The 16866-nt window shown below is 34.7% G+C and overlaps 1 protein-coding gene and 1 non-coding gene across 2 annotated transcripts; one reads left to right on the top strand and one right to left on the bottom strand.

Annotated features, from left to right (window-relative positions):
- Positions 1-90: 90 nt before the first annotated feature.
- Positions 91-1517, bottom strand: B0T23DRAFT_205330 (lathosterol oxidase). Its single transcript, XM_062833460.1, has 3 exons — positions 864-1517; positions 742-808; positions 91-684 (listed from the first exon to the last, which is right to left on the bottom strand). Exons 1-3 carry the CDS (start codon positions 1420-1422, stop codon positions 348-350), a joined length of 963 nt encoding a protein of 320 aa, XP_062689538.1. The 5' UTR covers positions 1423-1517; the 3' UTR covers positions 91-347.
- Positions 1518-1912: 395 nt separating this feature from the next.
- Positions 1913-2002, top strand: B0T23DRAFT_t322. Its single transcript has one exon. It is a non-coding gene; the product is annotated as a tRNA-Pro (tRNA).
- Positions 2003-16866: the final 14864 nt, after the last annotated feature.

Below are 16866 nucleotides of genomic sequence, written 5' to 3'. Positions count from 1 at the left end.
GTGTTCAGAGTTGCAAGCAGGCGCCGCCTGCAGCTTTATGGGTTAGGGTTAGGGCAAGGTCTCCAGTATCTGATCAATGATAAAGCACAGCAGATGAGACATCAGGTGGGTGGCTAAATGATAGAGGTAAGGAAAGTACCGTACTTTCGTGTAATAGTATTTAAACATTATAGTTAGCTAGCTCCATAGTAGAGGTAGCAGTTGTATGTTTTGTGTAAGGGCGGCAGGCGTTTTCTAGGAAATGGTACATGAGTCCTCTCGCCTCTCAACGCTTTAACACAGCAATCGCGTGTACAACCTCATCCATTACTGATGATCCTCAGCGTCCGTCATCCGTCACACTCTATCTACTCATCCTTCTTGTTCTTCTGGGGAATTGGATTTCCCTTTTCGTCTACCAGCCCCTTTTCTCTCATAACCTTGAGTGCATCATGAAGCGGATCCAAATCAGGACGAGGCGCCCGATGCGACTGGAAGTAGTTGTCGGCCCATGTGAAATACTGCCCGTAATTGACGGTAAAATACATGTGATGCAGTGTGTGGTGGGCCGGGCTGTTGATATACTTTTCAAGCCAGTGGCCCGAGATCATGTCACCATCATGGATGAGAATTGTCCACACCTGCACCAGAACGAAAAGAACCATATACAAGTACTTTTGCACCGGGCAAATAAAGACAAACACACTATCACCACGTTAAAAGGTCGCCCACAATAGAGCCCAGAGGACACAAGAAACTCACTGATAAGGGAGGGACTGAACATATCCATCGAGTGGGTGAAAAGCCAGAGCTGCCCACGGAGTCGGCACTATGTCGTGTTAGCTGGAAAACGCTGGGATTCCGTCCAGGGGGTGTGCGCCTACCAATCCACTTGTGGTGTGGCTTGTGAATGTACTTGTAGACACTGGGGTGGTGCTCAAGCCGATGAATCCAGTAAATCATGAGGTCATTCCAGATCATGAAGAGCACTGTTGAGATGGCCATCCATGCCCAGCCGTACTCGTCCACGCGAGTGTAGAGCAAGCTCTTTCCGCGCACCTCCGCCAGGAAAAATGGCAGGGTCATGATGTTGATCCAAGGGACGGCGGTCATGGATGAGATGATCTCTTGGCGTACCTGGTTCTGGAGGAAGCGCGGGTGGTACTCGAGACGGCGGTCAAAAATGAAGTAGTACGAGAAGGCGCTAAACACCCAGTATAGGAGCGTAGCACCGACCTGGGTGATCAACAGGATGGAAGCGCATTGTCGAAGAATGTTGTCCCGTGGCCATGCCGACTCGCAAGAAGTTTGCAATGGCGATTTTGAAAATGCAGACGTGCTGTTGTCGAAGCCATTGCCCAGCGCGCTATCGTCGGCTGGCAACAAGTATGCGTATAGTCTGTCCAGCACAAGAGGATCGAGAATCTCCAAAGCTGCGTCCATCTTTCCAAACCCGTGCGATGCATGCAGCGGAATGTCAACAACAGAACGTGCGGCTACACACGAATAAAAGAATATATAGAATGGGGAAAGGGGTAGCTCGAATCAGCAGATCCCGGATCCTTGACTTCCGGTAGCTTGCTGGTGGCGTGTTATGCAAAGCAGGTACCGACGACACAGCAGGGGTCCCCGTCTATCTCATCTTGGCCTGCTTGGCAGGCACGCACGCCTGTTGCCGAGTTGCTCCCAGTGGACCCCGAGTGCCTGAGCACGTGCACTCCTCCGGTCTGCAATAATGCAACTGATAGTGACTTCCTGCCTGAGATTAGTAAGTTCTATGGCATCACAATTGGAAACCTATGATCCTGGGTATATATACCTCTACACAGCAACATGATGTGGCTGAAACATCAGAGAACAGTTATTGTGACTGTACCCCTCTGCAGGTAGGTATATAGATGGTGAGTTTCTGTGCAAGATTCCACAAATCAGAGGGCCGCTGGTCTAGTGGTATGATTCTCGCTTAGGGTTCAATCCTGAGCATCGTTGCGAGAGGTCCCGGGTTCAATCCCCGGGTGGCCCCTACTTTTTTCAAATTTTTAAAGAAACTCTATCGACACGTTAGGAAAACTCTATCCACACGTTAATAGGTAAGTAAGTTTTAATTATCCCTTTTTATATATAAGGAAGTTTTTTATAATATTTGAAAATATATTATATATTTTAAAATTCTTATTTTAATCCAATATTTTCTTACTAGTAACTAGACCTACTTTGTAACTTGAGAAAACTACTAATTATAAAATATTTATAAAACTTATACCTAAGTAGGTTCTAAAGAGAGTTTGAATTAACTAATAAAGAGGAAGAGGAAAGTTTATACTAATAAGGTATAGAACTTCTAATTAAATATATAAAGTACGGTAGGTAATAAAGATTGTAAGAGGCGCTAGACTAAGAATATATTACAATATCAACTAGAAGGGACTCGGAAAAGATGTAATCTCGAACCGCAGTCCTATTGACTCCGTTAGCATTATTTAACCCGGTTCGGCCCTTGATCATAACAAGGTCTTCATATCAACCTAGCTGAGCCACTCATATCACCACAGCCTTCAGTCTAGGAGGAACTCACCATCCCTTGCGCTGCCAAGTAAAGTAACCCTATGACCAGTCGATGGGTATACCCCGGAGAAACGGTAGGAGTGCTCTGTGGGTATGGCCTGGTAAGTCCGAGGTCTGCGAGTGCGCCAGCTCAAGTGTCGTCATGTGCATACGGTGCGTAGGCATAAGCCATAAATCTAGGTCGCATCCCATCAGTCATTCCGCAATACGCGCATCGGCAGCGGCACCGACGCCGGCTTCTGACTCTTACTATCAGGCCCCCTCTTAATAGGTTTCCTCTCCCTCGTATCTGCCTTTACTTTTGCAGCCGCTCCCGCCGCCTTGGTCTTTTTCTACTACGTACTATACACCAGGTACGGACCCGGTTGGGCAGCATCCCCAGTCGAAGTGCGAAGCGACGGCTGTTAGCGGAAATATATAAGTTTATTATACGAAGAGGAGTAAATTAAAAGAGAGTAGTAAAAATTATACTCTTGAACTATATATATAGACTAATAATAGGGTAATACTACGATACTTATTACAATCTATAATATTGTCATAGGGTTAGCCTGTGTGCTATCACGGCACTAGCGGACAGGCCTTGGCATGGGGTGCAGCCGTGCAGCTAGGCATGTGACCGACCCGTTGCCGGGCCGGCGCACAGGCTCAGGGTCAAAACCCTAGACCCCACGTGCACCTTTACACGTTTTCCTCTTTTCTTCTTCATTTTGTAATTCTATAATAGACCTAGTATCAACGTATTAACTTACCTCTCGTAACCACATCGCTCGTAACAATCACAAGATCAATCTATATACTTCCAGGGAGGAAATTAAATATCCTATTACATTCAAGCAATTGTGCCGTATTATTGTAATAGCGCATACCCTAGAAGAAAAGGTAGGCTAGGCTTCGCTTAAGAAATAATTTATATAGTCCAAAGTAATTGCTGATGTCAGCGCTTAAGTAAGTAAGGCTTAAAAGCAAGTCGTTAAGGCCTAAAAAAAAAAGTTACTCTTAAGTAAGTTATTTTTAATATTAACAATATACCTATTACCCTCGAATCGGTAATAGAGTAGGATAATACTTTTTATTATTAATCAATTAATATTATTACTATTAAAGATAAATAGAAGGGAACAGAATATTAACAACACTAGAACAATTGGACAAGGGAACGAGGAGGGGATAATTGTACTAACTACGGGTGCTACCTAAATTACAACTACAGTAAGAACCGAAGCACTACCCAACGAAGCGCCTAATTGTGCTTAAGAAGCTGCTCGAGCAGCGCCATTATACAGGCTTAGTTCGTAGCTGTTATGGGACTGGCGCCCGACAAGGCATCTGGCTCTGACTAGCCAGACCTGAGTGCTAAGACGGCAGCCCGCATTGAGACCGACTCGGACTGCGACACAACAGCGCCCCGGTCTTCTAGAGCATTCTCTAGCAGCCTCAAACTACAAAGTATCACCCCAAAGCATATAACTATTTAAGCTCTAGTACTCTAACCACCTGGAGGGTAGCGTTTTCTCCTTTCTTTCTTCGTAGAACTCTAATATATATATATAAAGTCAATACCTACGTATCGCTTTACTATCCCCTTATATTAGGTTCTACCCTCCTATTAATCAATTAATTAGAAGGAAGGACTGCCTACAATTAATAGTACGGCATATACTAGCATTGGAATGGTTTCTTTTTCTTTACCGAATAATAATAATAATACTAATACCGATTTAGAGATTTCCTACGATTCTCTAACGATTGGGAGTTTTGGAATTCCCCCCAATACTATTAATTTATTCGGTAATTTATTCCGAACTTTATAGGCTAGCTTACAGCTAAAAGGGAAGGTTAAATTTATAATCCCCTTTTCTATTTACTCCCAATCTACCCTAAAGCCTAAATTTATATACCTTACTAAGTAGGATTCCCTTAATAGTAGTAACAAGGATGAAGGAAAATTCTAAAAAGATAATAAAGAATCCGACGGCGATTCTAATAAATTATACTAATAGAAGCCGCTCGAATTCCCTAAATAGGATAGCAAGCCTACTAGTTTTCTCTTCTACTATAATAAGTGGGTTAAAACGTATAATATAATTTTAAGGCCAATCTATATACCGATTCGAATACTATATAGATCGAAATCCTTAATACCCTACTAATTAATAAGTAGTAGTAGTTAGAAGGATATTGGACCGCCCGTACCCTCTCCGGTAATAAAGATCCAATTGAATTATTCGATTAGATCTAGTAAGTTTTTGATACCTATTATACTTAGGACTACACCCTTAATAACTTCGTGAAGATAAAATAGAAAAATAGTAAATTATTCTCTAAATTCTTTATTAATTTTAATGATAAATTTTCAAAAATTAAAGGTTATAACTAGGATAGCCGTATTAAATTAGGGTTCCTTCGCTATACTATTAATGAAAAGTTTAATAATTACTTCTTTATTGTAGAATTTTTTAACGATTACTTTATTTACATAGAGTAATTCTAAAATATTATTTATAAATATAAAAAGACTATAGAATTCTAAGCCCTTTACTAAAATTATTTATAGAACGGTAACCGAAATAACCGGCGGTTTAGAATATATATTCCTATTATTATTAGTTCGGATTACTCTAACTCCCAATATTGAATTCGCAATTCGCCCTCTACTTCGCTCTCTAAGACTCAATATAATACCAACGGTAATATCCTTATAGGTACAACTAATATTTATAATATTTAAAATAAGGGTTTTTCCGCTACCTAACTAATGGGGCGTACTAAATAAATATCCTAGGAAGAAAGGGATAAACGCTATATCAAAGGATAGTATATTTATCATAGTACTAATAATTATATTATTATTAAATACCCGTACCTCCCGGCTATGAACCTTTAAAGTAAGGAAATACGTATCTAAGCTATTTAAATAGCCCTATTGCTTGATAATAAATTTCGAGTAACCGAAGTCTCGGATTCCGAATTGGATTAGGGAAAAGAGTAATTCTAGTACGAAATCGGGTACTAGAGCCTACCCCCGAAGTATTAAGTAAAGTAGAAAAATTCAAAACCTAGATAGAAATAGGATTAATTTTAATATTAATCATTATTAATTCCACTAATCTATTTTATGCTTTTGTTAATAAAGGTTATTAGTACTATATTGCTATTATTAAAAATATTATTCGAAAACTCTCAATCCCTATTATCCCGATCCTAGCCTGGTAAATCCGAAGCGTTATAGCTACTATAAAGGGTGCCGCTATTGAAGGTATTACCTACTTCCTTATAAAACTCTAAGGCTGTATTTCTCTAATCTATGCTTATATAATACTAGAATTCGAATACTTTATTATTTTCGGGAAGCCGTAATTAACGGCTAATTAAGCGTATTTAGTTCCTTATAAGAAGAGGTCCTAGTATAGTATTATATATTTTTAAGTAAATTATATTGACGAGTCTAAGGCTAAGACCCTATTCCTTAAAGAATTTAAAGGAGCTATATACGTTTTCGCTACTATCTTTATCGGGTACGTCCGCCGGATTACGAAACTTAAAGGCCGGGCTATTATAAAAACCGCTATATTTATTATATAGTTTAAGGATATTAAGAAGGCTTTAGCCCTTGAGTGGGTTCGGACTAACGAAGAGTTTTAATAAATTATTTTGAAGGATTTCTAGGGCTTTATCCCTTTATTTAGAAAGTAAGAAGTAGATTACTGTAATAATTATAAATTCAGTATCGATTTGAAAATTGAATTAAGGAAAGGGTTGGATAGTAAGGACCTTCCCCTCTTTTTCGGTCCATTATATAATATATTTTAAGAAGAATTTGTAATATTTAAAAAGATACTCCAGGATTTAATAGATAAAGGATTCATCCGGGCTAATGATTCTATTACTAAAGTTCCTATCCTATTTGTTTAGAAGCCGGGTAAGGGCCCTTATTTCTATTATAATTACCGAATATTTAATATAATTATTCGAGTAGATTAATACTTTCTTCTATTTATCTGGGAGATATTCCGAATATTTAAGAGGATAAAGTGGTTCTTAAAAGTAGATATAATTCAAGTATTCTTTAAGATATAGATAGTAGAAGGAGAAGAATATAAAATAGTATTCCGGACGCGCTATAATCTTTTGAAATAGTTAATAATCCCCTTCGGGTTATACAGAACTCTAACTACTTCTTAATAGTATATTAACTAAGTTTTACGGGAATTTTTCAATAATTTTTACTTAGTATATATAGACGATATCCTAATTTTTATAGATGAGTTTCGAGAAGATTATATATAGAAGGTCTGTATAGTATTCGAACGCTTCTGAAATGCTGGTCTACATTTAAACCCTAATAAGTACGAATTCGTAGTTAAGAAGGTTAAATATTTCAATTTTATTATTTACGCCGGCGTTGGCATTTAAACTGATCCCGAAAGAGTTAAAACTATTTTAGAATAAGTAGCGTTAATATTTTGAAAGGGAGTCCGGAGCTTTCTAGGGTTTGTAAATTACTATTCAATATTTATACCGGAATTTACTATACTAGTAATACTATTCATAGTATCTATTAGTAAAGGAATCCTATTCGAATAGTTTGTAATTTACGAAGAGGCTTTCTAATTATTAAAGATATTATTTATTCGAGTACCTATATTGACCGAGTAGGATTCCGAGCGCCCGATTTTCCTTAAGACCGATTATAGTAAATTTGTATTAGGGGGCTACTTAATTTAGGAGGTAGATAGTTAAAGGTATATAATAGTATTCTATTTAAGGAAATTAAAATTAGTAGAATATAATTACCCTATTTATAATAAGGAGATATTAGCGATTATTAATCATCTATAGGAATAGTAGGCGGAATTGTATAATTATAATAGTTTTACAATCTTAATAGACTACTATAACTTAAAATATTTTATAATACAGCAATATTTATTAGAATAGTAAACTCGCTAGGCTAAATACTTCTCCCGGTTTACCTTTGAATTCTAATACTAATTGGGCAAAGAAATAATAGTATTGGATATATTATCTTAGTAGGATTAAAACTAGCCTACGGAGGATAATAGGGAAGTTTGAAATTTTTAGTTCATTCTCAAGTCCGCTTTATATAATTATATTTATATTTCGGTAATAAGCTTTCGGGGCTTTCGAGCGGCCCGGGGGAAGGGTATAAAGGTTTTTGAAAATCCGGATTTATAATGATTCTAGGATTCTACTTTAGGGAAGGGTGTTATATACTAATAAATTATCAAGGCGGTAAAGGACAATATAAGAAATTTACCCCTTTTTTTAAATTTAAAGTTTAAATTGCTGATTATTTTATTAATAACTTTGGACGTTTGAGATATTAGGGGAGGTTATAAATTTTTGGGTGTCCGGTAATTATGAAAGTAGAGGTAATAAAATTATTCAATTTCAACTGGGAATTTAATACTCTCTGTACCTATATTATTTAAATTATATATAATTCCTAAATATTCGAGTACCCCGGTAGAGAAGGTACTATTGTAGCTTTAGTCTATTATTTCTACTAATCATTACTAGGGATCTATATAAGGTAGTTCCTATATAATTACTATATATATAACTCTATTAAGTACTAGAGAACTTAGAGAAAAGGATTACTCTAATTAATGCTGGTATTGGACTAGTTCTTCCGAGAAGTATAAATGGACTTTATTACGGACCTTCTGCTAATTAGAAGGAATATTTGCTTGTTTATTATTAAGGACCGGCTTAGTAAGAACGTTATATTAGAACTTATACCGTCGATGAATATTAAAGTTTGTATTGAAAGATTTATAAATTGCTTTATATAGTACTATAGTTGGCCGCGGTTTATAATTAGTAACCAGGGTTCCAATTGAACCGGACGGTTTTAGAATAGACTTTGTAAATTATTTAGGATTAAACAGTTTCTTAGTATTACTTATTACCCTCAAACCAATAACGGTTTGGAATATATAAATTAGGAAGTATAAGCCTTTTTAAGGGTATATATTAATTAGGCGTAAAATGATTAGTATAAGTAGTATCCCCTAATATAGTTAATTATTAGTAATTATATTAATATTTCTATTAATATATTTCCCTTTTTCGCCATTTACGGATTCGATTTAGAATTAGTAGTCCTAATAGTCCCAAAGGCTATTAGAAATTCCTATACTCCTATAGATGTTCGGGCTTAATAGTTCGTTAAAAAGTTATTATAAATTACAGATTTATATTAAATGACAATAGCTATAGCGGCCTAGGAGTAAGAGAGATTTATTAACTATATTCGCTAGCCCGTAGGAAGGTTTTAAATAGGTAATAAAGTATAATTCAATTTTGAAAATTATATTTTATTAAAATCTAAGAAGAAATTAGATTAGCTATATACGAAGTATACTATTTTGAAGGTATTTTTTCCTTTAGTGGTAGAGTTCTTTAAGTTCCCGAATAATATTATAATATTTTTAATATTAACCTCCTCTAATAGGCTATTAAAAACCCCCTACCTAGTTAAATTCTAGTTAATAAATAACTTTTACCGGTAATAGTAGAAGGAGAGGAAACGTACTACGTAGAAAAGATCTTGTATATTAAAGAGAGCCTAATTAATTGTAAGGTTTTTATGTGTAAAAGGGATATTATAAACTATTATAGTACCCATTTAAGGACTTCTAGAATATTAAAGCGCTTAAATTCTTTAAAAAGTAATATAGGAACGTTCAAATCAATAATAGACCTATAAATTAATTTACATAAGGGAATATATTAGTAGAATAGGAAAAGTAAGTAAAATTAGTGCCTAGAGGTAAAAAATACGGCCGCCGACCTAAAACGCCGCCCCTATTACTTTGCTATACTTATGAATTTTCAATATATAATACTGCCCTAATATTCGATCCGACTATATTATTTAAAAATAATAATATTATAGTTGTATTGCCGCGGAGAATCTATAATTTTCTTTTCATTTTTAGAGGAGAAGTAATTTCTTCTACTAAATTTAAGAATTAAATTACCTTCTTTAATCAAATTTTCTCCTTGGAAATATCCCCCTCCTATTATATTATTTCTATTAACGCTGTTAAATCCTCCTTTAATACCTGAATATTTACTAACCTTTTTCTTAATTCCTTCTCCTCCCCTAACCCCTCTTCCTCCTCTAATTCCTTAATACTTACTACTTCTTTCCTACTAAATAATAAATTAAAACGAGTACGTAATTCCTCCTCCCCCGGTAATATTATATCCCCTTTTATTACTCCCTACTATTCCTCTAATTTCCTAATACGAATTTCTAATTCTATAGCTACTTTACTAAAAAGAGTCCCCGCTGTTATAGTTCCTATTTTATTTTAGAAAGTTTATATTATTCTAATTATCCGGGGTTCGAACCCGGCTATAAGAGCATTTAAGTAAATAACGGCCGTAGCAGTAATATATTTAATATCCTAGGTAGATTCTATAATAGCGTTTACTGAAGCGACCGAAGTATGGCTAATTTAAAATAATTCGACGAATAATAACGATTACGAAGCTACTAAATTACTCCGATCCGTACGAAAAGCGTGAAAACTCTCTTTTAGAGCCTCCAATCTTTTGAATATTACGACCGAAGCTAGGGCTAAGGCTATAGGAGCGTCCGGAATTATAATTGGAAGTGTTATAGCGGTAGGAAGGGGGGTTAGTAGCGTTTTATTAACGGGGTAATTAAATATAAAGTAAATAGTATCGTCAAATTTGAATTAGTAATTATATAGAACGAAAAGTATTCGAGATATATTTATAGTACAATATAGTTATCGGCCATTAGTTATCCAAAATTACGAACTATAATTACCGTTGAATAAAAGGATTGGTAAGACGGAACCTTACTATTTAGGTAGCCCTTTACTAATTAAATATAATATTGCTCCTAGATGGTAGAGGATTACTACTGGTAGGTAGCGGAATTCTTAGAGTATGTATAAAGTATATAATAACCCTTACTTTCGTTGGGTATATAAGTGTTATAATCCCCTAATATTATATACTAAGAATAATAAGTAATTATAGTACTTTCGATAGGGGCCTTAGTAAATTTATAGTAGTTACCGCCGCTACCGCTATTATTAGGGGTCTAGGGTACCGGAGAGATTAGTATAGTAGGAGTTAAAATAGGCGTAGTAATAAGAAATAGAGTAAATGTTGGAATAGTAGTAGTAATAAATATAGGAACGGGTATAAGCGTAGGTATAACGATAGGTGCGGGCGTAGGGACGGGTGCGGGTGTAAGAATAGTTATAGCCGGGTAGTAACGAGTTAGAGTAGTAGGCCGGAGCTCGAAAGGATTTTATTTGGAATTGGTATTGGGAAGAAAATTAGTAATAATTATTTAAAGGTATTTTGAATTAGGATTGAGGGTATACGTACAATATAGTTGAAATTGTTCGTTGAAGGAGTAAGAAGGAGGGTAAGAGCTATAGAGGGGTGAGATAGGGGTAATATAAATACTAATTGTAGTGCGCGATTATAGTTGGAGGGAGAAGGGGGAGGTTAATATTATAGGACTAGCGCCCGATAAGGTATCTAGCTCTGATTGGCCAGACCTGAGTATTAAGACGGCAATCCGTATTAAAACCGATTCGGACTGCGGTACAGTAGCGCCCCGGTCTTCTAGAGTATTTTCTGGCGGCCTTAGGCCATAAGGTATTACCCTAGAGCGTATAGCCATTTAAACTCTAGCACTCTAGCCACCCGGAGGGTAGCGTTTTCTCCTTTCTTTCTTCGTAGAACCTTAATATACACACATAAGGCCAGCACCTGCGTATCGCTCTGCTGTCCCCTTACAGTAGTAACCTCGCGGCGCTATTGAGCCCAATCCTTATTTATGGCGGGGCGGCCGGGAGTATTAACGGCTATTAGACTACTAAAGGTAGAACTACTACGATTAATACTGGAGACTATACGAGTAAAAGTAGTAATATTGCTACTACCGGATATAATACGCGTAGGAGTAATAGCGCCGCCGCTAAAGCCGGAGGCGATCCGGACCGGGTTTATAGCGTTATATTAGGAACGTAGGGGAAAGGTAGGCTGAGGTGACTACGGTCGTAGCCACACGTAGGGGACGGCGAGTTAGGAGTTAATTTAAAGATATATTGATAGCTACAGACTACAATAAATAACGCTTTGTTGAGCCTCTTTTCTACTAATACAAACTCTACTTCCTTACAATTGAGTATTATAGAATTTAATACTAGTGTGCTGTCCTAGCGCGGCGCCGGATTATCCTTCTTGTACGCCTAGCTTATTATATACCTTAATATTATTAATCTAATATTTTGTTAGGAGGAGGAGGGTACTAGCCGCTACGATCCTATTAGGTATAAATTTAGTAAAACGGAATAATATATTAGTATTATAGACCTATAATATCCCTTCTTTAAACATCGTCTTCCGGGTAGCCCGGCAGAATTTACTGAAGCGGAGCTGTTAGAGGTCTAGAGCTGGATTATTCTAAGTAAATTTCAACAATTTAGCAGCCTACAATAAATACAAAGCTAGATTATTCCAAGCAAAAACTTAATAATCTGGCTTCCTACTATAAATACAAGGCTGGATTATTCTATATTATAAATGTATAGCTAAATTACTCTAAGTAAAAGCTCAACAATTTGGCAGCCTACTATAAATGCAAGGCTGGATTACTCTAAGTAAAAGCTCAACAATTTGGCAGCTTACTATAAATGCAAGGCTGGATTACTCTAAGTAAAAGCCTAATAATTTAGCAGCCTACTATAAATCCAAGGCTGGATTACTCCAAGTAAAAACTTAATAATTTAGCAGCTTACTATAAATGTAAAGCTAGACTATTCTATATTATAAATGTAAAGCTGGAAAACTATAAGTAAAAACTCTATATTTTAACTACTTATTTGAGTATAATATTAACTATTTGTTAATTGAGCTTTATTATTATTATTATTATTATTATTATTATTATTATTATTACTATTATTATTATTATTATTATCATTATTATTATGATTATTAGAATTTTTATTATTAATTTTCTTATTCTTATTATTATTCTTTTTATTATTAGAACTTTTTTTCTTAACTAATTTTTTTTCTAATTCTTTTAGTAGTTTTTTTCTAATATTTTATTCATTCTAACTAGGGGGCTCTACTCTCCGGGACCCCCTATTGAAAGGGTTAGAGTTAGAAGATAAAAACCCGGGGGACACCCCCGGGGACCCCCATTGGAAGGGTTAGGGTTGAAGAAAGAAATCCGGGGGACACCCCCGGGGACCCCCGTCGGCTGCACGGACCGAAGTAACTCTAGCTAATTAAAGGAACGGACGTAATAGGCTTTAATTAATTAAAAGAACGAATTATAGCGGGAAGGATTTTAATTAATTTAAGGAGCGAATTACCCAACGACTAGGCCACTCACAGGACAGAGAACTTACAGGGATTAATAACAGGGGTATCGCCCTATTAGAAAGAAGCTCCGCTATATTCGCTCACTTCGTATTAACACACTTCTTTCTCTGACCATAACAGCTGCGCTTCAATTAGGTTGGATAGCTAATACTAATATTTAGTTATATACTAATATGAATACTATGCTTAATTACGTAGCTAAATACATTTCGAAAGCCGAAAAGCGGATAAAGTCTTATAATAAGATTGCTACGGAGATTATTCTTTAAATTACGGTTAGAAATTTAGTCAAATAATTTATAGCTAAATTCATAAATAAATTTATTATTATAGGACTAGTCTATCTAAAAAGTTTATTATTTACTATTCAACCTTCCTCTCTATGGAAATTCTCGTATAATTATAATAGTAGATTACTAATATTATAATAACCGAGGTACTATTATCCCCGATCCCCAGGTAGATATGTGGCCTGATTTTAGAAGAGCGGTATTAGAGGTTGTTAGTAGTAATAATAATAATAATAATAATAATAGTATTATTGGTGTTTATATTAATATTGCTAACGAAATTTAATAGATTCGGTAAATTTATTAAAAGTATATAAATTGTGAAGAGCGCTATTTTTATGTATTATACTTCAAATTTATTATTAAATTCAATTATATTAGTTTGCGCCCTAGACCCCTAATAGACCGTACTAAATAGAGGGTCATTAATTATTTCCCTATATATAAGTAGGATAATGAATATAGCCGTTAGAATTTTAAATAAATTCAATTAATATTATATTACCTTTATCGACGGCCTAATGACCTTTATGTTATGAATAATATTCGATATAATGATTTTAATAATGTTTATATAGTATATATTAAAATTTATATTAATGAGTTTGAGTACCCCGAAGATTACTATAGTAAATTTCCAAATCTTAAGTTAGAAGAAGAATATAAACCCCTTAATTAGAAAGAGGAATCGGCTGAATTTAGTTGGGAAGATATTGCTAGAGATAACCCCCGTCGTATTGATAATAATAATAATCTTAAAGGCGAAGTTCTTGGCCGTTGTAATATCAATTTCAATTATAATTAGTATAATAATTATACTAGGTTCTAGGAATTCCTTCTTTTGGTTGTAGATTAATGGAAATCTCGTTGTAATACCTTTAATCTACCGGATTTAGAACTTATTATTTAATGTATATATAGTAAATTCAATGCCGAGTAACGTATAGTGTTTAATTAGTTTATTAATTACTATTAGGTAATATTCGACGGTTAAGCCCTAAATTAATTACTTCTTTAAATTGACGGCCGTAGTAGTACTAGTAAATCTTACTTTTCTCGATTACTATTTTATAAATTTACTGAAATAGTTTTTATATATAACCTTCTAACTTTTATTATTCGTACTACCCCTATTAGTATTATTATTAATAATATCGACGGTTATACCTTCTATTCTCTTTTATGGTTTCCTTTCGGTAGTAGTAATTCAATTAATTTATAAAACGCTAGCTTAATTAATATTTAAAATAAATTAAAACTTTATAAATAGTTTATTATTAATGACAAATCTATATTGGATATATATACTTTATATTGTATTAATAGCCGCCTTTATTAGGCTTTTATTAAGACTAGGGTAAGATATTTGGTAGTACTAATATTCTTTTATTAGGAGATTTCTTCTAATTAGCACCTATTAACAAAAGGCTCTCTTTTATTAAAAACCCCTAGAATTTGCTAATAATTCTAATACCCCCTTTAAAGTTATTAGAAATAATAATAATATAGATTATTTTCTTAATAAGATAGAGGAATAACGAAGAAAGTAGTTAGTAGGGAAATTAAATTGTATTTAGTATAGGGAAAGCCTACCCGCACCCCAACGGTTCCTACACGCACCCCATATCAGCCGACATAGAAATTATCGGGTTTTGGCAGTAAATTTCCATATTTTTGATATTTAGTAATATTCGTAGCTGGGTTACCCACCTATAATTCAAATCTCATCATATTTCTATGGAGTTGAGGGTTCTAAATCTATTAATAATATAATCTACTCTACTCTAATTTAAATACTGATATCTAATAGTTCAGAAAGCTCGTTAAATGAGCCAATTAATAATACCTCAATAGCCTCCTCTTGTTACTGTATATCCTCTCGCCGCTGTACTTCCCGTACCCTCTCTACCCAATATTGACCTAACTTATTATCCTCATCCTCGTTATTATTAGCTACCTTAATACAATTACGTACCTCGTCTTAAGTATTTAATTGTTTAATATTAGGCCTAATTTCGTATCGGGAATAATTACGCCGCACAGAAGTTCATATGGAGTATATATTCTTAAATTTACTACAGGGTCCCTTTAGTTTAGGAAGGATAGCCTTATTACTAAAAGGACCGCTCTAACTAGGAGGGCGACCTTTGCGCACCGCTATAGTAGTTGGACGAAGGCGTAAACACTTATTTACTATATCCTATTATATAAATTAGTATAGGGATAATTGGATTAGTAATTGAAGCGTACTTCAACTGTTCAGAGGTGGATAACATTCACTGTCCTAGAGGGGTTTATGCTTCTATAACCCACATCCACCGAACGGATTATTAAGGGACGGTTCGTTTAAAGCCGGATTTTCTAGTAAAATTCTCAAGCCTCCTATTGGTCAATTCAAATATACATCCCAACAGCTAGTTAGGGCGTTTACCAAGCCTATTTCTAATTAGTCAACTCACGGACAATATTTCTAACAGTCTACGCCACAACGTACTAGGTCTTTCCTTTTCTTAATAATAGTTGGCTAACGGGTCCGGCAAACAATTAATAAATACCTATTACTACCGTTAATCGGTCTAGCACCTTCTCTAATTAACCGTTTACGTTACAAACCTCCCGCCATTTAACCTCAACTTTCAACCTTCTATACTAATACTATTACTAATACTATTACCGCAATTCAATTTTAATACCTAGCTCACTGCCAAATAAGTTATTATAACGGTTGTAAACGCTTATTATTAAAAGGTAATAATTTTCCTATCCGGCAAGCAACTAGCGACCGACCAGTAAGGCAGCTAGCGCAGAATATAAGAATCTTACTTCCTTAATTTCGAATTTTAAATTCTCTCTTCTATTTATTACTAACCCAAAATTCTACTTTTAAAATAGGTATTAGGTAAACTATCCTACTAATTACCAATTTATAATTCTACCTTCGAAAGAATTACCTTCGAAAGAAAGGAGCGTTGGCCCTCGCAAGACCATTAAAGCTAATAATAAACCAAGCACTCTAAAATTAATCGAGGTTTATATTTATAACGAAACAAATTATTATATTCTCAAACTCTAAAGCGACCAAATTATCTCGGTACGTATATAGACTATTAGACAAACTATTTTATTAATTACTAACCTAAATTCTACCCTCGTACGAAAGGTAACAAAAACCTACAATTAAATATTACTTTAAATTTAATAGTAAATATAGATCCCTCTTTCCAAATCCCGTTTATTAAATTAATTATCCCCTTTCTATCCATCTACTTACTATATTACTAATACCCAACATTATAAATACAGAGGATTTCCTTTCGTTTCTAGGGGTTTCTTTTTCTTTAAGGGTTTCTTTCTTTCTAAGGTCCTCCCTTATATATCTTTCTTTTTGTCGTCGTTATTATAAATATACGTACTAAATATTATAAAACGTATTATTAATATAAACCTGATATTGAATTTATTAATAAACGAAATCCTACTAAATTTATATAAAATTATAAAGAATATTATAATAAGTAAGCGGAGGTAAGTATCTATTAGGTCCCTATTTATTACTATCCCTAATATTCCCTTTATTAATTAACTGGTATTATTTATTTAATAATAAATCCTT

The sequence above is a fragment of the Neurospora hispaniola genome, assembly GCF_033458365.1.
Source record: "Neurospora hispaniola strain FGSC 10403 chromosome Unknown B0T23scaffold_7, whole genome shotgun sequence".
Taxonomy (NCBI): Eukaryota; Fungi; Ascomycota; class Sordariomycetes; order Sordariales; family Sordariaceae; genus Neurospora; species Neurospora hispaniola.
The sequence above is the reverse complement of the archived record's forward strand: the minus strand, read 5'-3'. Positions and strand labels throughout refer to the sequence as shown.